The 26,584-nt window shown below is 45.6% G+C and overlaps 1 protein-coding gene across 1 annotated transcript; it reads right to left on the bottom strand.

Annotated features, from left to right (window-relative positions):
• Positions 1–13,621: 13,621 nt before the first annotated feature.
• On the bottom strand, positions 13,622–16,669 carry LOC114631261 (endogenous retrovirus group K member 6 Pro protein-like). The gene is made up of 2 exons (XM_028779567.1): positions 16,266–16,669; positions 13,622–13,727 (listed from the first exon to the last, which is right to left on the bottom strand). The coding sequence occupies exons 1-2, from the start codon at positions 16,667–16,669 to the stop codon at positions 13,622–13,624; spliced, it is 510 nt and encodes a 169-aa protein (XP_028635400.1).
• Between the last annotated feature and the right edge of the window lie 9,915 nt (positions 16,670–26,584).

Genomic DNA, 26,584 nt, shown 5'->3' with positions numbered 1-26,584 from the left:
CAGACTGCAAGGGGAACCCACTGGCTGAATAATCTTATTAATCTCTCTGAGATCTGTCAACATCCTCCATTTGCCAGATCATTTATAATGACAAATACTGGAGAATTCCAAGGGCTGGTAGACTCTTCTATATGCTGAGCCTCCAGCTGCTCCTTGGCTAGCTGTTCTAATGCCTGTAGTTTTTCTTTTGTTATAGACCATTGATCAATCCAAATGGGTTGGTCAGTCAACCACCTTAGTGGTAAGGCTGTTGGTGTCTTGGCAGCAGTGTCCTAGGGGTACAGCTAAATTGTCAGCCTCTGCTGTATCTTGTTTATGGACAGTCTGGACAGTCTGTAACTGCCTTTGATAACATTCCTTAATTAATTTAAATGTTTTATTAGGAGCTTGATTGGTCTCATGGCCAGACACTGAGACTGAAGAGATATTAATTTGTTTTCATTGCTGTAATAGCTCTCTTGACCATAAGTTAATGGCTATATCAGCCACACATGGCCTTAATTTTCCTACCTTACCTTCAGGTCCTGTACATCTAAGCCATCTGGTGCTTTGCATTATTTGGGATAAAGTCTCAACTCCTTGAAATTAGATGTCTACTTCTTGAAGTGGCCAACTTGCAGGCCAAGATTTTGGAGAGATAATGGTGACATCTGCTCCAGTGTCAACCATTTCTTCAATTTCAGTATTGTTTACTAGACTTCTTAGTTTTGGCCTTTAATCCTCTATAGAACTTTGCCAATTCATTTTTGGTACTCTTTTAAGTTTTTTAAATTGTCTATAAAACTTGCTGCACAACATCTGTTTTTGAAGCAGTGACCTTTAATTATCCTGAGGAAGAAAACTGTCCCTGCTTGCCATTGGAGCCTTTGCGAGGACCCCGCCTGGGTGTTTTTGGGTAGGGTTTTTTCCCACTTGTCTATTGTAGCTCTACATTCTCTAGCCAAATTTCGGCTCCTGTCACATCTTTTACATATTCCAGAAGGCATAGGCCCCCTTTTGGGATTACTTTGATTTTTCTTGCAGTTATTTCTGTAACGACTCCGCTCACCACATTTCAAATCTTGGGTGGCCTCTAGAGCAACTTCTCCTATTACTGTCATATCAGGAGAGCAAAGGTCTAAAATCAGCTGTATTTCTTATCCACTCATCTATTGATGCTGACCCTGTTCTCAGTGGTCTGATTATTTCTGTGCATTCATCATTCGAATTTTCAAAAGCTAAAGACTTGATTATTGCCTTTCTTGCTGCTGAATCTGATACATTCCTTTCCACAGCTGAGGCTAGCCTTTGCAAAGAGTTAGGGAAGGTTTCCTTTGGACCTTGCATGACGTGAGTAAATGAGTCAAGTCTTTTTCCTGATTCTATGACTTTGTCCCAGGGCTTCCTTTTAAGGCTGACAATCGACATGATGCCAGAGTTTCTTCATCAAATACAGCCTGCACCTCTACCTCAGCAAAGCAACCTTCAACAAGCAGCTGATCTGTGGAAATCTATCTGCTCCAGGTTCTATATTGTGGTGCTATCTCCTTAGCCTCTTTTCTCTACCATGAGAACCATTGTCAATGTGATGCAGTTTCTTGTATTGCTTTTGCCATATCCTTCCAGTCTTGGGGGAATTATTCTATTTTCAATAGTCCAAGAAATCAGGGTTTGTTTACAAATGATGAATGAATTCCAAAAGTAGTGACACTTTCTTAAATGTCTTCAGTTCTAACACAACCATGGGTTGCCATTCAAACTCCTCATAACCCTGTGGATGATTGTCATCTGGAGGTCTTTGTTGTATACTGACCAGATAGACTAGAATTGTTTTCTAATAACCTTTTTTTGGCTTCCTCAATTTTCTGTTTCTACCCGAGTATTTTCCTTAAGTGCGATTTTAAATTCCTCCCTTTAGGTCTGTGTACATGCTTCACATTTCTCCCTTTGTCGCTCTTCCTGTTCCTTGAGTTCTTTTATTCTCTGCTCAAGGTTCTGCCTCCACATTTTAATTTTTTCTTTAGATTGCAACTCTGATATTGTGTCATCCATTTTATTTTGATTGATTAATTTTAAAAGGTTATCCTCCAAGTCTTGCTTCCAATCCTCATTATTTTCACTCTGCTGCTCAGTACAATCTGTGAGCTCTTGTATCGTTTGTTCTAGCATCTTTTACAGCTCCTGTCTCCCACCCTCATTTTCATCTTTCTGTCTTTTATTCTGATCTATAATTTCCTGTGCCTTCAATTCTAGTGTTTCCTCTAGGCCACATTGCCAAGTCTTAAATGTTTCCTTCTGTTGTTCATGTTGCTCTATAATTTCCTGTATCTTCTGTTTGAGGCCCTGCTTTCATAATCTTTTTATGTTCTCTTTATGTTGTAATTCTAATATTGCAACATCTGCCTTATTCTGATTTGTTAGCTTTAGTAAATTATCCTCTAGACTTTGCTTCCAAATTTTATCTCTATCGCCTTACTGTTCAGTCTAATTTGGAATTGTTGAATTTTTTTTTTTTATCATCTCTCCCAGCTCTTGTCTGCAACCTTTATTTTCCTCTTTCTGTTGCTTATCATGATCTATAAAATCCTGAACCTTTAGTTCTAGTGTTACATGTAATCTCTTTTCTATGGCAAGGACTATTTTATCTAGGGCTCTGTCTTTTGAGATGGTATAGTATATCAAGAGAATAAATACTGAAATACCAGTAAATGACAAGGTATCTATTTCTTTAAATCCATCCCTATCAAACCATTCAGAATATCATCCCTTAAAGCCCAAATGGTATTTATTGTGTTTCTCATCTTTAAGTATCAAAAGATATGTATCTCTTTTTATTATCATCAATGTATGATGCTTATTACCTGATCTGGAGCCCTTTGTACCTTTGTCTCCCTCTGCTGTTCAATTCATAGTCTGGGAAGCGAACACAAACTCTGTTGGGCATAGATGCCATGATCAGTTCACTGTGTCTTCCCAAAAACTACCTTGGAAGCAGTTATGCTCCAGAGTCTCCTGTTCCTCCCTGTGAATCCTACATAGCACTGCCCAAGTCTAGCTCCAGGTTGGGGTACAGCCCCTGGCTGTAGCCATCTGCTTTAGGCTTGGGGAGGAAGCCTCTCTGCAGTTCTCTGTAGGCCCCTCAGACCCAGTCAGCTTTCAACCCACACACTGTCCCAGTCTAGATTGCTGCCCCAGCCTTGTATTGGGGATGAGAGGAGGGGTAGTGATCTTTTATCTCAAGTTACTTGAGTTCTAATTGATACTTTGGGTGCCATTTTGTTGCTGTAAATCTCCAACCCCAATAATTCCAGGTAAGGAAAACACAACTCAGTTGTATATTTAAAAACTGCACGACTATGTTGGGCAGATCTGCGTCTACACTTTCTTCCCCAGCTATGAAATCCGTGCTACTTGCAGTTCCTCCAGGCCATATGCTTCTGCTCCATCTTCCTTCCAACTTCTCTTCCTTTGTCCTCCTCTGTCCTCCATCTCCTCCAACTCTTCCTCCTCTCCCTTCTCTTCCTTGTCTTCCTGTTCTTTCTGGAAACCCACTTCTTCATTTTTGCTCAGTGATTGGCTATTTGTTGTCTTTATTAGACAATCAGATAATTAAGGGAAATTCTTCTACATGTTCCTGTTTAAGCTACTTGTCCCAGGGCCTGTGAGTTGTGGTATACCTTCTTCTAGGACCAGTCTTCAACTAGTGACTTTAATTTTTGAACTCAAGTGTCCCCAGACCCCCAAGTCCACCTCCAACTTGTCTCCAGGATAGGAACCCTATCCTGGACCTCAAGGCTTGAGTCCCCCAGGTTCTCACTGGCACCTCCAAGAATGTTACGGGGTTCAAGATACACACTCCTTTCAGAAAAGACCACAGATGCAATACAGATTGTACTCATATGTATTAATTCTGCTAGCAGGGCAGCCATCTCTAAGCCAAATCAGAAACATCCTACCAAAAGCAGATAGCAGAACGTTTTTTTTTTTAAAGGCAAACAGTACATTACTCCATTTCAGCAAAACTTATAAAGAGGAATTGCCCAACTTCCACAGCTATGTGAGAAGCTGCCTCCCTTCCCCTGCCTGTGGCAATAAGCATCTTTACAGAAGCCAGAGCAGGTGGTTAATCATTTCACAAGAGTTATATAGTGTTGTTGGTTAGCCTGATGCTGTTTGTATTCTGATATTTATTCTGCTTCCTCAAGAGGGGTTGACCCCTGAAGTGTAGTACATCGGGTATTTAAGTTATCTCATGTGAACCTTCTCCCCATTTCAACTAGTCCATGAAGGCTAGAGCCTGTGATTGGGCAGTGGAGGGTAAAGTTGGGACTGGAGGAAGTAGCTGCTAGGAGAGAAGCCTGGATCTGCATGGTCTCTCTGAGGTTGAGTGGGATGGTGTGTGTAAATGGCCCAAGAAGAACCACACTGAGCAGGGAGTGTTGTCAAAGCAGGAACTTGTTTTACTAAACTAGGCACTTGCTTATGTAGAGAGGGAAAGGAAGTGGGCACTTAGGTATGGGGAGAGATGACGTATAGGGTGGTGTGAGGTGACAATGACTAGGTGGGGCCAATAGGTTCATTTTACATCAGCAGTAGCTAGGCAGGCAAGGGCTGGTGCAGGTCGTGCTGAGTCACTCCCAGGCAGAAGTGAGAGAGACGGGTCTTGAAAACATAGCCAACCAGGCTTGAGCAGGTCCACTAGACCTGGTTTGGAACAAGGCCCAATGGGTTTAATTAAAAAAGAAAAAATTAGAAATGTGATGGTGGACTAGGGTTGTTGTGATCTCTAGCTACATCCTGCTGACTTTGGGGTGACGTGTATCTAGGAAACCTAGGAAAGTGTATATGGGGATGTTGGTTCAGTCTTAGGAGAGTTGGCTGTTTCCTTGCTGTCCAGAGTCTGTGTAACCATCCGTGGATAGATCAGAAGGAACAGGTCCAGAAGAAGCAACTGTGCCTGTGAGAGAAGATTGGAGCATCTGGAAGTTGCTTCTCCAGAGCTGTCCTTGATATAGTAAGCTCCTGGACTTGACAAGATGCTGAAACACGCATGGATATATATTATACATAGAGAATAAGATTAAGTACGTTTAGTTAAAAAAGGTTTTTTCTTAGATATACATTTGAAACCTGGAGGAATCCCACCTTCTGGAATAGGTACTAAGTGGGAACTTAGGCTATTGATTAGCAGATGTACTTATCTGGATGGAGTCTATTTGGTCCATGAGAGGTAGATCTTAGTGGGTTTCCTGTAGTTTATATGTTTATGAAAGAGATAACAATGTGAGTTAACAGCATGAACAGTCTGTAAGGTGAGCTTTTTGTGGAGCAGGAACAAGAAGGACTTTTTCCTTCAGTCTAGAAGACTGAATTTATATCACTTTAAATTTAGTTAAAAGACAACCAAGGAAAACTTAAAATTTGAATCTGTGATTATACAGTTAGATCGTATAGTGGAAATGGTTTATTAGGGTTAGACAAATTTATAAGAACTTGAATAATGTTAGTGTAAGGCCCCAGAAGAGGCTCAGACCCCCACTCAAGTCCCAGGGACCGGTGATCGCCCCAAATGACCAAAGAAGTCAGCACTTGATGCAATCAGAGCAAGAGGATTTTACTAGGAACCAGCTAGCTGGGACTTGGGTCTTGTACCTCCGCAAGAGGGAAGGAGAGAGAGTGAGCCCCGCATATCAAAATACACAGGTTTATAAAGACGAAAGTCACAGGCTAGGAGAGGAGCTGGGGAATAGGGGGCTTCCTATGTGGGAATGCTCTTGATTGCATTTCTTATTAGCACACAGCTAGGAACCTGAGGAGTCAGGATGTTCCAGCCTTAGGTCCCCTCCCCGGGAGTTCACAAGTTCACTGTCCCATGTTATTCTGAGATACTGACCAATGAAAGATTTTTTTCTTACATTCCCTCCTTTTTCTTTTTGCAAGTTCTAATCATGGAACTTCTGTTTCTGCCTGTGAATAAATTTCTGGTTCTTCCCTGTAACAAAGTGAATGATACTGCTGTCTGAGCATCAATACTTGTACTGCGCTCACCCTTTCTCTGACAAAAACTACTAATCGATTCAGGACACAAGGTCCTAGAGTGAGTAATAGGAGGAGAATAAGGAGGGACCCCATTAGGGAAGATACCAGCATGATAAACCACGGGGATCGGCTATACCAGCTTTCAAACAAACTTTGATGGGCTTCTCGATTGCTCTGTCTTTTGTCTAGCCTCTCTCTAAGCTTGTTCATAGAATCCTTTACTACTCCTGAGTGGTCGATGTAGAAACAGCATTCTTCTTTGAGTGTTGCACACAGGCCCCCTTCTTTAACAAGCAACAGATCTAGCCCTTGCCTATTTTGGAGTACTACTTCAGACAAGGAGGTCAAGGATTCTTCTAATTTGGAAATAGACTGTTCTGTGGTCTTAAGGTCTTCGTTCATAGGTGCCCTGAGGCTCCCATAATGTTGTGGTGCCTGTATTAGAGCTGCTGTGCCTGTGCCAATTCCTGCTACAACCCCTGCTCCCAGAAGAATGGCCAGGGTTAGAGAGACCAGTTCTTTTTTATGTCTAGTGAGGTGATCAAATTCATCAATAAAAGAGGTATCTTCGTGGTAGATGAGCCTGAGAACTAGCTGAACCAGGACACAAAAGTCTCCTCGGGTCTGGTTAAAGACAGGTCAAAACACAAGGAGTTAACCCTGTGTTGCAAGCCCACCACCCCTCTGGGGGTGGCACTAAATAGTAATTTGAACTAGAATCCGTGATGGTCTCAATATGATTGGAAAGGTGTTTCTGTTTTGGGGGTACTTTACCTATGCAGGTGCCAGTTCCAGATACAGCAGTTAGGGCCAACTTTTTGGAGCCCTGCCATCTGCAAGACTGGTGGTCAGAACTTTTGTTAAAGGACCTCACTATGCCCACACCCTCATAGTAAGGGGGACTTGAAGCGAAGCATAGCCAACAAGACTTGGTAACTTCAGGGTTGGTGGCATTTAAAACTTGGAAAGCCCCCTGGATCAAGTTAAGCATACGTTGGCTTGTGTCTGAGAGCATGGGTTGGGAAGTGAAGGGCAAGGGAGAGGGTAGGCTGGGGGATGAAGGGGTTAGGGCAGGAGCAGGAGGTCCAGGAATAGGAGGCAGGGGCCTTAGAACACTGGTGAGTCCCAGGACCTGGTTTGGCCCTACTAGTACCAAGGTCAAGCTTTCTATTTTTACCTGAAAGGAGAATACAATTCCAGGGTCAGTACCAGTCACATAGAACCGGAACCCCAACCTGTGCCCTCGGATCCAGTCAGTGAATAATTTACCCTTTTCAGTAAAGTGGATGACTATAGGATTGCATTGCCCCTTGTGGTTACAAGTGGCACTAGAGGATGGCACATGCCTCCCTGTCTGTGAGCATCGGGTGGGCTCAGAGTGGTTTCGGGACACCATAATCAAGTCCCAAGATGAAGAGGGGCACCAATAGTCCTCTCTGGAGGTCTCACATCCCCACTCCTTGCAATAATAGCTCTCTAAGTCTCCACAACATCTAGCTACCTCCCTGTTATGCCTGTCGCAGGAGCACACATAGAAAGGAGCCATCCTCAGCTGGCACTTTGTCCAGGGTCTGGCACAACCCAAGGAAACGGTTTGTTGGAGGTGGGTGGCCTCTGATAGCACTGGATAACTTATCTGGGGCAAACTCAGGCATATCCCATGAGTCTAATCCGGCAATCAGTAGGCAGAGGTCAAAGACCATGTTCGGCCACCAGGTTTGTGGTGGAGATACTTTGGAGATAGACCACATCACCTCACCAGTTTGTGATGAAATTTGCCAGGTCAGCTTTTGAGGGACATGGGGATTAAGTGCATCACTTAGCTGGGGGAGGATCAGTAGAAGTAGCCACATGATGAAATCGAAGCTTGAGGGGGTTGTCCATCCTTTCTGCTTTCCATTCAGGGTCCAGTGGAGGTGCAGGTTTAGCATGAGACGGATGGATCCACGTGGAGATGCCATCAACCTTGATCGTAGTCGGGGTAGTTAGGAGCACCAGGTAGGGTCCCTTCCAGTGGGATTCAAGATTGGACACCCGACGTCACCTCACATACATGGAGTCCCCGACCTGAAACTGGTGAGGCACCTGTAGGTCTCCTGGTTTGTAGGCCTCGGCCAACTGCGTCCACACCTCCTTCTACACCACCTCAAGTGCCTTTAGCCTGGCATACAGATCACTGTTACTATGACAGACAGGTTCTATCTGGTCAGTTATCATGCTCAAAAGGGGAGGTATTCTAAATAGGATCTCAAAAGGGGTCAACCCAAATACAGTGGGGGTGTTCTAGACTCGCAGGAGGGCTAAAGGAAGGAGGACTGTCCAGTCTGCACAGCCAATCTCTAAGGACAATTTAGTCATGGTCTCTTTTAAAGTTCTATTCATTCTTTCTACCTGGCCTGAGCTTTGGGGTCTATATGCACAGTGTAATTTCCAATCAGACCCCAATGTTTTGGCCAATCCCTGACTTACCTGGGTAACAAAAATGGGGCCATTATCTTACCCAATTACCTTGGGCATTCCAAACTAGGGGAAATTTTCCTCTAGAATCTTCTTGGCTACAACAGTGGATGTTTCTTTCTTGGTGGGGGAACGCTTCCACCCATCCTGAAAAGCTGTCTATAAACACTAGCAAATACCTGTTACCATACCGGGCTGGCTTGAGCTCTGTGAAGTCTACTTCCCAGTAGACTCTGGGTCTATTTCCTCGAAAGTGCTTTCCTGACTCTAGTTTGTTTTTGCAAACGTTTACCTTCTGGCAAGGGACACAGCTCCCAACTATGTCGTCAGATAAGTCATGTAGTCCTATTATATGGTAGTGAGTCTTTTCCAGCATAGCTACCATTTTCTTCATGCCCAGATGGGTCAGCTTGTGAATCTGGAGGAGGAAGGTCTTCACCTGCTGTTCGGGCAGAATAATTTTGCCATCTTTAGTTTCCCACACTGTCGACATCCACTCCGACCCGCAAAAAGTAGGAAGCAACTATGAACTCTTCTTCAAGCAGTTTATTCAGGAACCTTGTACCATCTTCTGACCCCGGGCAACCCCCAGAACACCCTGATATATCATATCATGATCCAATCCTCAAATGCCACATGGCAACAGCCGATAGGCCATCAAAACACGGAAGCACAGCCAGCCAGCAAGCAATCCTAATATGTATTTGTTTATCGGGTAGCAAGCAGTACTTGGCACTCTGCCAGGCGCCATCTTGGGGAGCGGCTCTCCACACCACACATCATGTGTGGCATTATAAATTTGTCCAACCTGGCCATCTTTTGTAGATCTTTCTCTGAATAGTTTTCTTATAGAAGGTAACTGAACTGGCACCTCGTCCTGGTGAAGCAGACCCAGGGAGTTCAAACCCTGTGCTGTCCTTCTTTACCTCTGCATCTGCCCGCTGATTTCCCTTCGCTATAGAGGAGTCCCCTTTTTGGTGGCCAGGACAATGTATAATTGCAACCTTTTCTGGTCGGTGTATGGCCTCCAGCAGGTTCATAATTTCATATTTGTTTTTAATGTCTTTTCCTGCTGAAGTTAGTAGCCCTCTTTACCTGTAGATGGCACCCTGGACATGGGCAGTGGCAAAAGCATACCGACTGTCAGTATAAATGTTTACATTTTTCTTTTCCACTAGCTGCAAGGCCTGGGTGAGAGCAATTAGTTCTGCCCTCTGAGCAGTGGTCCCTTCTTGGAGGCTGCTAGCCCAGATGGTCTGTTCCTGGTTCAGCACCGCTGCCCCTGCCACCCTTTTACCTTCAATTATGTAGCTGCTTCCATCTATGAACCACTTTAGTTGGGCATCTGGCAGGGGTTGGTCTCACAAGTCCTGTCAGACCCCCATTTCCTCACTTAGGATTTCTTGACAGTCATGAGTTACAGGGGAGTAGGGATCAGTGTCCGGTATCAGGGTGAGTATAGTTGGGGGTGAACTGGATATGGTCTTTGTTCAGCAGTAGGCTCTGGTAGTAGGTCATGCGGGCATTTGAAAGCCAACATTCTAGTGGTTTTCTTAATATGCTCTCAAGAGAAATGACCATCAGATGGTGCCCTAGAGTCAGCTTGTCAGCGTCTTTGACAAGGACTGCCACAGCAGCAACAAATCTTAGGCAGGCCAGTGTCAGGTACGCCAGCATAACTGACCTAGTTCCCCTTAACGGTGAGGGCCTGCGGATTGAAAAAGAAGACACAGAGTCATCTGGTAGAGACCAAATGCTGTATTTCCAACTATCCCACATGCTTATATACACAGAAGTTAGCAGGAAAAGGAAGGGACCACTCAACAGCCAATCACATAGATTTCGATTTCTCTGGCAGTGACCATTTCTGGGAAATGGCTCAAGGCAGGGGAGGGTGCTGTACTGCGCATGTCCTGCTCTTACAAGGATAATATCACAGGGCTGGTAGGTCACAAGATTATCACAATTCACTCTTTTTCTTTAATTCAAAAAGGCACCACATATCTTAGGATCAACCTTGCAGCCACCGGCTCTTACCTGTCTTTGGGTTACTCTGTCATTCTCAGAGCCCCTGTCTTAGGTTGATACCAAGGCCAAGGAAGTTTCCCATCTCTGGTTAATGCCTTTGTAACATAGGTAACCAGACCTCTGCAGCAGAAGTCTTCTGCCCATGCAGAAGCACTAGGCCCCTCACCACTGTCTGGGAATGAACCTGTTGTCTCCTGAGGCAACGTAGACCCCATACAACAGCCAGGACAGCAATAAAGGTTATGGCCAAGAATGACATCATACCAGCCCATTCTTTAAACATGGAGCCAATCTTATGAAACCAGGATCGGATGCAGAAGCTGTCGAGTCAAATTATTATAACTAGCCGATAATGGCCACACTCCAAACTGGGATGGACTGTGATACCAATGAGGAGATGACTGATGGGTGCTAATTTTTGATGGAGGCCTTTGTCTGAAGAACCAAACTGACTCCCCTAATTGCCATCCTTCCCAAGGACCACAATTTAGCCAAGGTATAGGTGCCTTGATCTCAAAAATGTCTGAATCAACCCAACAGGGAGGAGCAGGTCTAATAGGTGCAACACTACCCACACTCCTATTCTTAAAAACATTATTAAAACTGGATACCAAATACTCTGAAAAGCTAAATACTGATAAGGATATCCAGTCTGTACCTTTTCAGGAGCAATTACAAACCCAGCCTCTTTCAGATTCTCTTGTAACTTACTATAGGCCAATGATAGCTCCTTTTCTGTCTGGGCAGCAATTAGTCTATCATCCATATAATGAATAATATAACAGGAAGAAAATAGTTTTCGAACAGGTAAAGGGGCCTGGGCAACAAACATTTGGCATAATGTAGGACTGTTAGCTGTTGCGCCTAGCCTCAACCAGCAAGGAAGATGCAACACGCGAGCTCTTCTCCAGCAGTTTATTCAGGAACCTTGAACAATCTTCTGACCCCAGGGGAAGCGTCCCACAGGCTAAAGTAGTCTAGGATCAGCCTACCCCGGCGAGCCACATGGCAACAGCAGATAGGCACACATTTATGGAAGCAAGCCAGAACACCAGTCTCAGCCAAATAAGGACTTGTTTACTCCTGAGAGCACTCGCCATCGGGATGGCAGAAGGCAGAAACCGGCGCCACCTTAAAGGCGCTGCACTATGCAGCTCTCCACAGTTCCCCCTTTTTGTTTTTGTACGAAACAGGTGAGAGTAGAGGTCTGATCGCAGAAGGAGAGAAAAGGACAATGTACTAGCCCTTCCAAGGTATCTCTACCCAGGCAGTGCCAGACCCATCCAGTACCAATTTTTTCTGAGGCAGGAGAGATTGGATAAATTGGGGAAAAGGATGGGACTAACCGCATCTATCAGACTTGCTCTCCTTGAGGCTGTGAGCAGCTGACAGCATACCTCAAATGCAGTGCCTAGCCTCGCAACCTGAACGTGACGATTCAAGGCTTGATGGCTGCCAGCCAAGCTTGGGGGGACTGTCCGGCCTCAAAGGCTGTAAAGGCTTGAACAATCATGGCTGCGTTCCGGTGCTGTGTAGCTCTGATCTTACAGATAAACCACAGGCAGACAAAGGAGGCTAATACCATGAGTACTGCCAGAGATCCTATGCCCGCCCACTCTTTTAGGTGATCAATAGCTGAGGCAAACCAAGACGACAATCCTCTGGCAAGAGACAGGTCCACTCTAGTGGAGTTCACATGCACCATGGCCAGACACAGTTCCCTCAGGGAATCTTCAAATTCCAGGGACCAATTCTGCAGCAAGAAGCTAGACAAATGCTTAGATAAATTAGCAGCACAGGTAAAATTATCATATTGAACAGAGGTAACGCATAAACCCTGCATCTTCCATTCACATCCTAATTGAGCAATCTGCCACAGCGTATCTATTTGCTCCTGCACAAGATCTATGCATTGATTCACTATCATCAACCCCCCTTTTACTTGAGAATTTAAAGATGTCTGTATATCCAGAGCAAGGGCAACACTGGCTGACAAATTATTTAAGGCTGCAGCTGTTTGAACAGTACCGGATAGGGCCACAGCTTGAGGCGGCAGCCCCTGCCGCTGCAAGAGTAATGGTAGTCACAATAGCTGCTGTGATGCCAAAATCCCTTTTTTGCCTAAATAGCACTAATGGGCTGGGAGCCTCCACAGGGACAGGAACATACCGTGGCAAATGAGTGACAACAGCTGCAGAATAAATTCTACCATCCCAGCAAAGGGCATAAAAACATGTTGAAATGGTACAATTCAACCAACCATCACTCAAGCTACCATTGCTAACTAGCCAAACAAAAGGAGGCCAAACACAAACTGGTGTAGGTTTAAAAGTCACATTAACAAATCCTGAAAAGGTACCCTTGCTCTGACCTCCTCCTCCAACAGTGTATCCTGGGGTACTAAAGCTTGGCTTAATTGGGGCCAACGAACCATCAAACAAATCTCCAAATTTAGAATTAGCAGACCAGTTGAATTGCCCCAGACCATGAACTCCCCCACCAATCATTGTAAATGTGTCAAATCCATGCAGCTCCCACTGACACCACACAGGAACCAGATATCAAACGGACTCACTGCAGTGATCTGGGCAGGATTCTGATTAGTAAAATTTTGTCCTGCAAATGTTGCATTAAATTTTGTATTCATGGCAGGTGAAAATGTAAAATAAAATTGTACAGCCCAAGTCACTTCTCTACTCTGACACCCTGTCCAGGGAAATTTTCCATCACCCCCTATATCTCCAGTACAAAAGGGGGCCCACATAGGCTGCGGGGGGGCAAGGACCCTCCCCATCCTTACAGGGCCGTCGGCCTGAGAGCCAGGATGCATTCACTGAAAACTGGCCTGGGGTCGAAGGAATCTCAAACCAAGCTGCAGATTGATTATACAACAAAATACAATTATTCTTTTCACTAATATTTCTTACTAAAACAAAACATAGGCTATCTTTTACAAAAAAGGATTGATTACTTTCAACACTACTAAGCTGTTTATCTAATGGCAAATAGGCTACACCTAAACTCCTATTACTGGCAAAAAAGCGGGGAAACACTTGAGCATTATATATCACAGGCATCAGTTTTGGAAACACCGACAGGATCCCCCATCTTGGCTCTATCATCCCGGCACCATCACTGCCAGCATCATCAGGATTCCTAGGAAGGTCTTCATGGCTAATCTTTCATACAAGGCGTTCAGGAACCCACACTGGATCTTGCTGGTCCTGAGGAAAAACACAAACAGAACCTCGTGCCCATGTCAGCACAGGATCAGGCCCTCGCCAGAAGCCTGTCAGGATATTCCTCCATTTTGCCATGCCCTTAGATGGACCATGTAAGTCCTGATGTCTGTCTGCTGCCGAGCGGTCATGAACATCCAAATTTTAAAAATTAAGGGTAAATAGAGCTAATGATATTCTTTCTTTAGGGGTCCGGACTTGGTCTAGTCCCCTTTTTTGTGTTTGTAGACACTCTTTTAAGGTGCGGTGGGCACACTCCACGACGCCTTGTCCTTGAGGATTATAAGGTAGTCCATGGGAGACCTGCACCTCCATCTGTTTGCAGAAATTAATGAAAGTTTGGGCTGTATAGGCTGGTCCATTGTCGGTTTTTAGCTGGTGTGGTTTTCCCCACGCAGCTCAGGCTTCCAAGCAATGTGTGACAACATTGCGAGCCTTTTCTCCACTCAGAGGTGTAGCATGTATGACACCTGAACAGGTGTCAATTGACACATGTACATATTTTAAAGTTCCAAATTCAGAGATATGCGTAACATCCATCTGCCAAAGTTTAAGAGGCAACAACCCTCTAGGGTTGACTCCAGTGCTAGGAGGATGATGATGGATAATACATTGAGGGCAGTTCAAAACCACTTGTCAAGCATTCAAGTGGAATTTTTGTTGCAGGGTTTTTGAATTTACATGAAAGGTTTGGTGAAACTGTCGAGCCTGCTCCAGAGCTGTACTTAGGAAAACACACTCCACTCTGGTCCATCAGTCCACAATATCATTACCCTTACTCAATGGGCCAGGAAGACCTGTGTGTGCTCTGATGTGTTGAATGTGAAAGGGCTGTCTCCTTTGCCAAATCAACTGCTGAAGGTCATGCAGCAAATGAAAAACCTTACTGCTTGATTTTATAGCGCCTGCAGCCTCCAAGCTCTTAACAGCATTTACTACATAGGCAGAATCTGAAATCAAATTAAATGCAAATGTGCAATTCTTAAACACTTCCATAACTATTTCTAATTCTACAATCTGAGGGGATCCTGGTGAAAATTGACACAGCACCGGTTCTTGTTTTTCCACCATATAGGCTCCACAGCCTGTTTTTGAACCATCTGTAAACACATTGGGAGCACCCTTTATGGGGCGCATTGAAGTTACTTTTGGAAAAATCACTGAATGCTCCTTAAAAAAGGACAACAACGGGTGCTGGGGATAGTGATTATCAAATTGCCCTGAAAAACTGCATTGCAAAATAACCCAATCATCAGTAGTACCGCATAAGATCTTAAGCTGATGACTAGAATAGGGTACTATGATAGAAGCAGGGGAGACCCCCCAAAATTGCACACACTGTTGTATGCCATTCAGGGCAAGTGCTGCAACGGCCGTTGGATAATGCTCCACTGATTTAGCAGGTGAAATTTTAGGATAAATCCATAACAATGGCCCTTCCTGCCACAATAATCCTGTAGGTTGATAGGCAGTGGAAAAGATGCATAAAAGAATAGGCTGATGGTCTTGCCATCGTTGTAGAAAGGCACTCTGAAGCCTCTCCTCAACCTTTTGCAAAGCTACTCTAGCCTCTGCTGTCAATTGCCTAGGGGAATCAAGTGCTGAATCACCTATCAAAATATTATATAGGGGCTTTAATTCATAATTTGGCAACTTTAAATAGCTTCTTATCTAATTAATATCCCCTAATAACTTTTGAAAATCATTTAAGGTCTTCAAATTATCTTTCCTTAACTCAATCTTTTGAGGAGATATATTTACAGGCCCAATGCGTGCTCCTAGGTAATTGATTATGCTCTCCTTTTGAACCTTTTCAGGGGCGATAAACAATCCTCTCCTCTCCAGTAACTTAATCAGTTCTCCGTAGGCTAAATCTAAAACTTGTTCACTTTTAGCTGTTAGCAAGATATCATCTATGTAGTGAACACATCTCAAAGCTGGGAACTTTCTTCTCAGAGGGGCAATGGCCTCTCCCACATAGAGTTGACACATAGTAGGGCTATTTGCCATGCCCTGAGGTAAGACTACCCATTCAAATCTCTGATCAGGTTCTTCATGATTACATGATGGAATGGTGAATTCAAACCTTTCACTATCCTTGGCACACAAGGGAATAGAGAAAAAACAATTCTTTATATCTATTACTATTATAGGCCAGGAGGCTGGCAAAGATGATAAAAGCGGCAACCCTTGCTGTACTGGGCCCATGGTCTGCATTTGTTGATTAATAGCACGCAGATCATGCAGCAACCTCCATTTCCCTGATTTCTTTCTGATAACAAAAATAGGTGCATTCCAGGGAGAAACAGATGGTCTTACATGCTTTAAGGACATCTGCTCAGCCACTAACTCTTTGGCAGCGCTTAGCTTTTCAGAGGAAAGTAGCCACTGAGGAACCCACACTGGTTCCTCCATCTTCCAAGTTAGGGGAATGCCTTCCTCAGCAGCCCCTAGGAAAAACCCAGGCCCTGTCTCTTTGGTCTCTGTTGAGCGGATATAGGACTCCTAGGCCCTTGCAGGTACTTCCCTATTCCAAAGCCTGGAGCATAACCCATATCTTGCATCATGCGCTGGGCAGAAAGAGAATACTCATTGCTTAACTTAAACCCCATGTCTTTTAACAAATCTCTTCCCCATAGGGAAATCGGCAACTCAAGTACATATGGTTGCACAACTCCGGAATGCCCTTCCTGATCCTGCCACTTTAGCTGCCTTGCACTCATGTCCGGAGTTTTTGCATAGCCAAGTCCTTGAAAGGTTTGAGAGGAAGATTGCACAGGCCAACCTGAAGGCCAATCTTTCTTAGCTATTATACTTCTGTCTGCTCCTGTATCCAAAAGACCCAGGATCCTTTTCCCTTCTATGTTCAACTCTAGCACAGGACGTTGGTCAAGATTCAGGGACAGAAATATCAAATCTACTCCCATGGATCCAAAACCTCCTTTTCTTCTTCCTTGATCCTTTGCAGCATAGTGGTCATGCAGACTCAGTAAAATGACTAATTGAGCAATTCTATCTCCAGGAGAGATGGCAGTTATCCCTCATGGAGAGGCAACCATAATTTTTACAACTCCACTATAATCTGGATCTATGACTCCAGGGTGCACAATAAGTCCTCTCAGAGCTGAGGAGGATCTTCCCAGCAATAGCCCAACTGTGCCAGGCTCAAGGGGTCCTTTAAAGTCTGTTTCAATTAACAGGACCCCCATTTGGGGTGTTAATACGAGTCAGGTGGTAGAGCGGAGGTCCAATCCCGCCGAGCCCTTAGTGGCTCTCCGCAGTTCCTCAGATGGCGAAGGGACGGCCATCTCTCTGTAGTCTCCTTGTCTTGACTCTCCACTGCCCCATATATTTGCGGGCCCTGGGGTCATGGGCCCCTCTGTCCGTTTTTTGGACGGGCACCGCCGTTTCCCTGAGTAATGGGCTGGCCATTAATATCTTTGACTGAGCGACATTCATTCGCCCAATGAGTTCCCTTTTTACACTTTGGGCAGAGGCCTGGTTGCTTAGGGTGTTGGCCACTTCCTCCTCCGCCATAATCTCTAGTTCCTTTCTCCGGACACTGTCTTTTCAGGTGACCTAACTTTCCACACTTGAAGCATGCCCCTGAATTATTCCCTTTCTTCTGTATCAGCTGCACCACGGCAGCTGCTAACCCTGCATTGGTCAGGGGTCCCCTGAGCTCTCTGCATACCTTCATCCATGCTTCAAGGCCTTTGCTCTTATAAGGTGTAATTGCGGCTCTACACTCCTTAGTACATTGCTCATAGACTAGCTGTTTAATGAGTGGCATGGCTGTATCGGGATCACCAAAAATCCTCCCTGCAGCTTCCACCAAGCGGGCCACAAAGTCTGAGAAGGGCTCCGTGGGGCCCTGCAAGATCTTGGTCAGACTGTCACTCACTTCCCCTTTGTTTGGCAATGACTTCCACGCTCTCGTAGCTATCTGATTAATCTGCTCATAGGCCTGGAACAGGTAGCCCATCTGTTGATTGTCAAATCTGCCCTGTCCGAGCAGCATGTCCCTATCCCAGGCCGGATTACCATTTCTCTGGTTGGTGGCTGCTTGTTCAGTTGCATTCTCAATCAAGAGTGCCTTCCAGTCTAAATATTGCCCTGGACTCAAACAGGCACGGGCTCGTCCACTCTAATCGCTAGGTGTCATACAGTGTCTGCTAAGAGCTTCTACTTGGACCAGGGTGAAAGGTGCAGTAATCCCATACGTTCGGACCGACTCCACAAGAGATTTCACTACTTTAAAATCAAGTGGTTCTTCATACCTGTTTCCCTGCGGGTCTTGGTAAACAGGGAAGGCAAACTGTAACTCAGTCCTGATCTGGGGCCATATCCCTGGACAAAATGATCTCCCTCCATAGGAGAGTGGAGCAGGCTGAGTAGGTGGAGTAGCCTGTGCGGCTTCAAGATAAGATGGAGGAGCTGAGGGTGTCTTAATGGCAGCCTCCGATCCGTCGCTTGCTGCCAATGGGGGTTTCTCCTTCTCTTTTCTCTTTTTCCTCTTCCTCACAGTTGTCCTCTCTAGCTGTTCTACTAGGACATGTAACTCTCCTTCTGAGTCCGTGGACTCTGAGTCCTCAAGTCCTCAAGACTAAGGTACAGTGGCTCCCTTTTCTTACCTCCCTTCTCATTTGCAGCCTTCTCCGATCTCTGTTCCTGCAACATTTCTAAGGCTGTTTGTCCCTCTTTGACTGCCTTACAGCATTTCTGATCTTCCAATCAGCTTCTTACCAACTTCCAGATAGGTCTCACCCCCTTTTGCAGGGTTCCCTGTTCCTGAGCAAAGTCTAGGTCTCTGCCGAGCTTGTCCCAGCAGGATACTGTAAGATTTCCTGATACCGTGAATCAAACAAAGGCTACCTAAAAGCTGAATTTTAAACTCACTATTAACACTAGCAATTTCTTTAAGGGCAAAAAGGGTAAATCAAGATACGATTACTACTAAAAAACCGAGGAAAAACTTGGGCATCATGGCATACTGGCATCGGTTTTGGAAACGCTGATAGAATCCCCCACCGCTGTTCCGTTGCCACAGGATTCCTCATCGGGAAGAAGCAGGAGTATTATCCATGTTGCATTTTCATACCATCCTTTCCGGGACCCAAACTGGGTCATGTTGATTCTGTGGAAAGACACAAACAGACCCTCTTGCCCAGGCCAATACAGGATCTGGGCCATTCCATTTTCCTGTTAGTATATCCTTCCATTTTACCTGACCTCTGAAGGTTTGCTGCCAATGTATGTGTCTCTCCGCCGCTGAGCGGCCATTGGCATCCAATTGCAAAAAATTTAAAGTGAATAAGGCAAGGGAAATGCGTTCTTTGGGGGTACGACTAAGTCCAATTCCCCCTTTTTGTTTTAGAAGACATTCCTTGAGCGTATGATGTGCTCTTTCGACTATCCCTTGACCTTGTGGGTTATAAGGTAAACCATGTTTCAAGGTCACTTGCATCTGTTTGCAGAAAGACTGAAAAGATGCAGCAGTGTAGCCTGGACCATTATCAGTCTTTAATTCTTGTGGTTTTCCCCAGGCAGCCCATACTTCCAGGCAATGGGCGACAACATTTGTTGCCTTCTCACCAGAAAGAGGGGAGGCAAATATAAGACCTGAACATGTATCCACTGACACATGTACATATTTAAGTTTTCCAAATTCTGAAAAATGTGTCACATCCATTTGCCAAATCCTTAGTGGTAACAATCCTTTAGGATTAACCCCCACCCCTACAGGATGGGAATGAATACTGCAATCTGAGCAATGAACAACAATCTTTTGGGCATCTTCTCTGGAGATACCAAATTTAATCTGTAAAGTCTTAGCATTGACATGAAAAGTGCTATGAAAATGTTTAGCCAATGCATCTGGGGAATCAAAAAGATTAAATATAAATTTCCTGCATGTGGCAGTATTGACTACCTCATTGGCTGTGCTCATAGGTCCTGGTAGACCAGAATGAGCCCGTATGTGCTGGACATAAAATGGGCAAGTACGCTTCCAAATTAAACATTGCAAATCAAATAGCAATGGAAAGATTGGACTGGAAGCTCTAATTTTTCCCATGGCCTCCAGGCTTTTAAGAATATTCACCACATACAAAGAATCTGAAACCAAATTGAAGGGCATGCAAACTTTTGAAAAAACCTCAATAACAATTTTTAATTCAATAATCTGAGGAGAGGCTGGGGGAAATTGAATCACTACTGGGGCCATATCATCAATCTTGTATGAGCCACACCACGTTTTGGAACCGTCAGTATAAATAATCGCAGCACCAGCTAAGGGGCTGCCTTTGGTCAACTTAGGAAATACCACAGGGTGCGCCTCAAAAAGCTGTATCAATGGGTTCTGAGGATAATGATTATCAAATTCTCCAGAAAAGGCACATTTTAAAATTGCCCATTCATCTACTGTGGCACATAAGACTTGCAGCTGATGACTATTATAAGGAATAATAATTTTACTCGGCACCATGCCATAATGCTGCAAGCATTGCTGCAGTCCTTCCATAGCCAAGGATGCCACTGCAGTGGGAAAATACTTATTAATGGAAATCTTGGGATGAATCCATATAAGAGGACCGTGCTGCCACAGCGCAGCTGTAGGTTGAATCTTAGTCTTAAAAATTATTAAGATGACATCCTCTGCAGGCTCACAGCGCCGCAAAGTAGACTTGCCAAGTTCCTTTTCTACCAACTCCAGGGCTCTGCGGCCCTCAGGGGACAGCATCTAGGCGAATCTAATGCAGGATTTCCATTTAGAATAGTATATAATGGTTGTAGCTGATGGTTTGGGATCTTTAAATAAGGTCTGATCCAATTGATGTCTCCCAATAACTTCTGGAAATCATTCAAGGTCTTTAAATCATCTTTTCTAATCTCAATCTTTTGAGGGGCAACTTCCATCGGTCCAATTTTGGCACCCAGGTAAGAAACAACTTGGTGTTGTTGGACCTTTTCTGGGGTAATATAAAGCCCTCTGGCCTCTAAATTTTTGACCAATAACATATAAGCTTCTTTTAATTCCTTCTCACTTTTGTGAGCTAATAAGATATCATGCATATAATGTAATATTTTGAGTGTAATAAATTTAGTCTAATGGCTTCCCCTACATAGAGCTGACACGTAGTAGGGCTATTGGCCATGCCTTGAGGGAGCACAGTCCACTCAAAGCGCTGATCAGGGTCTTCTTGATTAACAGATGGCAAAGTAAAAGCAAACCTCTCTGTATCCTTACTACATAGGGGGATGGAGAAGAAACAGTCTTTAATATCAATTACAAAAATTGGCCATTCTTTAGCAAGGTAGTTAACAAAGGAAGGCCTCGCTGGACAGGCCCCATGATCTACATCTGATTATTAATAGCACGCAGATCATGTAATAGCCTCCACTTTCCTGATTTCTTTTTAATTACAAATATGGGCGTATTCCAAGGGGAAAGCTTAACATGTCCCTTCTCCAGTTGTTCTTTCACCAATTCCTTAGCTGCCATCAACTTCTCTGAGGACAAAGGCCACTGAGGAACCCAGACTGGGTCATCAGTCTTCCAGACAATGGGTATGCTGGCCTCAGTGGCCCCTAGGAAAAACCCAACTCCTTTTGTCGGGATCTGGGAAAAGCTTGAACAGGACTCTTTCGTCCTTGCAAGTACCTCCCAAGGCCATGGGAAGGATGCCATCCCATGTTATGCATAATCTCTTGGGAAGCTGAAGAATAATTTCCCTCATTAGTAAGTTTTAATCTCATAGCTTTTAGGTCTCTACCCCATAGGCTCCCAGGCAACTCCAGGACATAAGGTAGAAAGAGGCCTTCATTGCCTTCATGATCCTTCCACGGAAGTTCCCTGGCACTTACATCCGGCGCCTTGGCGTAACCAAGGCCTTGCAGTGTTTATGAGGAAGTTCGAATGGGCCAATCCGTGGGCCAGTCCTTGAGAGCAATTATGCTACGATCAGCTCCAGTATCCAGCAGCCTTAGCATGCTCTTACCATTGACCTGCAGTTCTATTAAGGGCCGCTGGGCAAGATCTAGGGAGAGAAACATAGCCTCTCCGCCCGAGGAGCCAAAGCCACAACTTCCTCGTTTGGTTGATTTTGCTGCAAACATCTTATGTAAGCTGGGGAGCAACACCAATTGAGCGACTCTGTCCCCTGGGGAGATTGCTACAATGCCTCCAGGGGCCAATGCAAAAATTTTAACCTCTCCTTCATAATCAGAATCTGTAATACCAGGATGGACAATCAAACCTTTCAGGGCAGACGAGGACCTCCCAATCAACAATCCTACTGTGTCTGGGGGCAGGGCCTCTAAAATCTGTGCCTAGCTTCTGCACCCCCATCTGTGGTGTTAATATGAGGTGGGAGGTGCAACGGAGGGCCAACTCTGCGGATCCTGGTGTCGCTCTCCTCGGTTGCTCGGAGGTCTCAGGCTTGGCAGCAGTGTCTGATTCTCTACTGCCCCATATATTTGCTGGCCCTGGGTTCTGGGGCCCCTCTGCCCGTTTTTTTGAATGCAAACTTCCTTGTTCTGGTGCCAAAGGCTGACCATTGTTATCCTTCACTGACCTGCACTCCCGGGCCCAATGATTTCCCTTTCTACATCTGGGGCACAGTCCTGGCATGGGGCGCTGGATCTCCCTCTTCCCTTTTTCAGGGCACTGCCTTTTTAAATGCCCAGGTTTTCCACAGCGAAAACAGGTTCCTGGGGTACTGCCCTTGCCTTTTGTAAGCTGCATAACTGCCACAGCAAGACCAGTATTGGAAAGAGGTCCTCCCAACTCCCTGCAGGCCTTCATCCATGCATTCAAGCCCTTCGATTTCCAGGGCGTTATTGCTGCACGACACTCCTTAGTGCACTGTTCAAACACCAGCTGCTCGATTAGAGGCATAGCGGTATCTGGGGCTCCAAAAAGGCGCCCTGCAGCCTCCATCATTCTGGCCACAAAGTCTGAAAATGGTTCGGTGGGGCCCTGCATTTCCTTGGTAAGGTTGCCACTCACCTCCCCTCTATTAGGTAATGATTTCCAAGCTCTGACTGCCATGTTGTTAATTTGCTCATAAACTTGCAGAGGATATCCAACCTGATTAGCGGCAAATCTTCCTTGTCCCATAAGCATGTCTAAGTCCCAGGCCTGATTCCCCTGTCTTTGGTTTTGCACTGCCTGCTGCTGGGCAAACTCTTGATAGAAAACGTTCCAATCTAAGTACTGACCCACTGTAAGGCAAGCCTTTACTGTACTCATCCAATCAGCTGGAGTCATAGCATGGGCAGCCAAACGTTCTAGTTGAGCCTGTGTAAAGGAGGCATTAATACCATAAGTTTTTACAGACTCAGCAAGGCTCTTTAATTGCTTAAAATCCAGTGGCTCATGATATCTCTGATTATTGGTATCCTGAAATACAGAGAAAGCTATGCGAGCCTCCTTCCAAATGTCCAGACACATGGATTGGAGGTTTGGCTGACAAGATAACGGAGAGGTATCCACATAGGGTGGAGGCGGCATGGGCGGCATCCAAGATGGCAGAGCGGAAGGCTTCGGCTGCCAAGGCGTGGTTACTTCCACCTTCTTCTTCCTCCTCGGTTCCCTGTTCCTCTCTAGGGCCAGAGACTCCATCGTAGCTATTAGCTTCTCCAAATTTTCTTCTAGCTTTTCCAATTCCTCCTCCTCCTCAGAACTACTTTCCTCCTCTGAGCTCTCCAAATCCCACAAGCTCGGATAGAGGGCCTTAGTTTTACAACCCCCTTTTTCGCTTTCTGCCTTTTCTGATCTATCTTCCTTAAGTTGCTCCAGGGCATTTGTTGTCTTTTCTAACGCCTGACAGCATCTCTGGTCCTCCAAACAGCTGCAAACTAGCTTCTACACTCCTCTTACTCCCCCTTTCAGGCTACCTTGTTCCCATGCAAAGTCTAGATCTCTACCTAATTTCTCCCAGCTAGAGACTGTCAAATATCCCCAAACTGCAAACCAGGGGGCTACAGTATCTATTTCTTCTAGAAAGACCTCGAGGGTCGCATCTTTCATTTTCAAACCCCTAGTCCTGAGCAGTTCCTTCAGAGCTGTCTTAACCGATCGAGACGAGGAGTTTCCCATTTCGGTTTCACTTTAAAAGCTCCTTCTTCTGCTGCGTCTCCGCTTTACCGCGGCTTACATATATCGTCTCCTTCCGAGAACTTGACTTAATATGGGCCCAATACTTACCAGGCACTTACCAACCAGTTGCCCTATCCACGGAGAGTTCTGGAACCTCTTCTGCTTTACCGAAATTATTCCCCATACGGGCCACCAAATGCACTCTTCTCCCGACCCGCGGGAATGAGACACACAACACCCAGGTTCCTTCTCAAAGCGGTTTATTCAGGCTTCTATTGCAGCTTAGCAAAAAGTGACCCTGTTCCCCACCGCACCAGAGCTTATAACCCTGTGGGGACCAAGCAGCATGTACCATGTCTGATCTCTCCATAGGCCTTCGTCAGATCACACCAGATCTCCTCAGGGTGCAGTCTCATTTGCCAAATAAGGGCTTGTTTACTCCACGGCTCTCAGGCAGCCGGTGCCATCTTAGGGCGAAGTCTTGAGCGCCTGACAGGTGCCAGGGCAAGAAGAAAAGAGAGTGAGGTGAGAGAAACTCTGCCTAATTTATACAGACAATGACGTAGCTCTTGTAGCCAGGTGTGTGGGACTGCGTAAGGGTATCCTGGGTCATGGTTTAGCAGGGTGCCTAGAACCCCGAGACTCTGATTGAGAACCGGCAGGAGTTCAGCGCCCCCCAGAATCCAGGGTCCTGAAAAGCAGTCACATCTCCATAGAATTACATTGTTCAGTCACATGGGCTAGATTGTAGGCCTCAGGGCCTAGGGATTTACATACTAATGAAGGCCAGAGGGCGGAGCAAATTAAGCATGCCTCCCCAGATCCTCCCCCAATCCTCCCCCTTTCTCCCTCCCTACATAACTCAGGGACTGCCCTGAGTTTTACGGGAGAGCACGTCACCATTCAGACCTATCGTCATGTCAATAAATCTCCACGTGTCTCTTGAAATTTTGGACTCATTGTGTAAGTGGTAAACTTGCACAGCGGGGCAGGGAGGGAGAAGCCTTTTCCACCCGCCCTGGTGCTCTCTGCACTCTAGCAGCCCACGGGACACTTTCCCCTGACAACAGTGGCCCATACACTGTCTTTGAGGGGCCCCTGGGGAACTCATTCGTGACCATGGTACACCTGCGCCATGTCCCATCCCAGCGTCCCTGCTCCCAGGACCCTGTGGTCGCCGGCAGCGTCTGGGCTGTTCAAACCCCACTGTGCGGGCACCACCGAACCCTCAACAGAGAGTGCTGAGAGCCGCGGTTCCCGGGACGCCCCCACCCGCTCCGGCTCACGCCCAGTGCCGCCACCCATGATCCCCGGGTGCTTCTTTGATGCACACAGGTGAATTGTGGGAGTGTTACCTTGGTTGCCCCGGCAACGATGTAGAAGTCACCTGGCACCTGAATGTGACATCACTGAGTTCATACTTATACTAACATACGTCCCTTTTTCTTATTATAAAAAAGAAAAAAGGAGAGGGGAAACCGATGGTGAAAGAGGAGTGGGTGCCATGTCTCTTAAACTACTTCCTGCTATGTAGGGACATAGTCCATTGGGGGAGCACCTGGCTTTTTTCCACCAGGGCCCACTTGGTGGATGTGTGTATCAAGCACTTCTGTGGACAGCAACTAGTAATCATTCCCCCCCAAAATGCCATTCTTCTTGGGAGAACTGGTGAAGATTATCTTCTATAGCTGTCAGGACACCTGGCACCCATCAGTTCTGAAGCACCACAGCTTGAATCCTGTGGGTCTTGTATGTAGAAACGGGTGTCTTGCAGTGTTGGTAGAATAAGTGGCTGGTCTGTGAAACTAGCATATGTATCTGAAAAGACCAGTACTCTTCTATCTGGGGGGAAAAAAGGCAGTATAGAGAAGATAATATTTAGAGGGGATAACAGATATAGGGATGGTGGGAATTTGGATTGGTTCTTGGCATCCGGCAATGGAGCAGTTTCCTGACCCTGTTTGGAAAGACTGTTTGTTATCTGTGGGGGTCTCTTGAATCTCGTACATCCAGATGTAAGGGCTGACCTGGATAGAAACAAACAGCAGGAGAAGCACATGTACAGTCCAGTGAGGTTGAGGTCGGCTGGTGGAGTGGAGTCTCATTTTCTGGGATTGAGGACAAGGTGGGTGGTCTCAATGTCCTCTGGAGCTTAATAGAGCACGGTCCTGTTAGAGTTGACGTGTATGAAGGGGAATCGATTTTTGATGGAGGGATGAAAGGCTTAAGTTGAGATAAGTGGACCCAATGGGGGAGTCCTTCAAGTTTAGCAACTGTAGGGGTCATGAGGATTACCTTAAAAAGGACCCTGCCATTTGAGAGAGAGAGGTGAGGGTGAATGGTCGGACAGCCTGTGCCAGCATATGGTATTTCTGTTTTCAGGCTTTCTCATGCTCTCATGGTATACTTTGAAGGCCAGTGCCAAGACATCTGCCTGTGGAGTTAAGGGCCCCCTTTTCAATCGCCCAAGTTTAGCTTTTATGTCTGGGTAGCTCTGGGAAAAAAGTAGGTTTTTTCCCAGAAAAAAAAAAAAGTTGTTTACCTTCTGGGTTTTCAGGGTCCAGATTAGTGTACTGCAGTAAGGCCTTTGTAAGGCATTCTAAGAACTGAGACAGGTTTTCCTGTTTATCTTGGGCAACCTCTTGGAGTTTCTCAAAGTTAACTGGCTTTAACACCACCTTCCTCAGGCCTGCCAAAAGACATGTTATAAATCTATCTCTGGCTAAGATACCACCTGCAG

The sequence above is a fragment of the Grammomys surdaster genome, unplaced genomic scaffold (assembly GCF_004785775.1).
Source record: "Grammomys surdaster isolate TR1022 unplaced genomic scaffold, NIH_TR_1.0 355, whole genome shotgun sequence".
In the NCBI taxonomy this organism is placed as follows: domain Eukaryota; kingdom Metazoa; phylum Chordata; class Mammalia; order Rodentia; family Muridae; genus Grammomys; species Grammomys surdaster.
The sequence above is the reverse complement of the archived record's forward strand: the minus strand, read 5'-3'. Positions and strand labels throughout refer to the sequence as shown.

Coding starts and splice junctions, on each gene's coding strand:
- LOC114631261 (XM_028779567.1), bottom strand. CDS start 16,669: ATGGGAGTAGATTTGATATTTCTGTCCCTGAATCTTGACCAACGTCCT. Junction 13,728..16,265: donor CCAGGCTTTGGAATAGGGAA/GTACCTGCAAGG, acceptor GTTTTTCCTCAG/GACCAGCAAGATCCAGTGTG.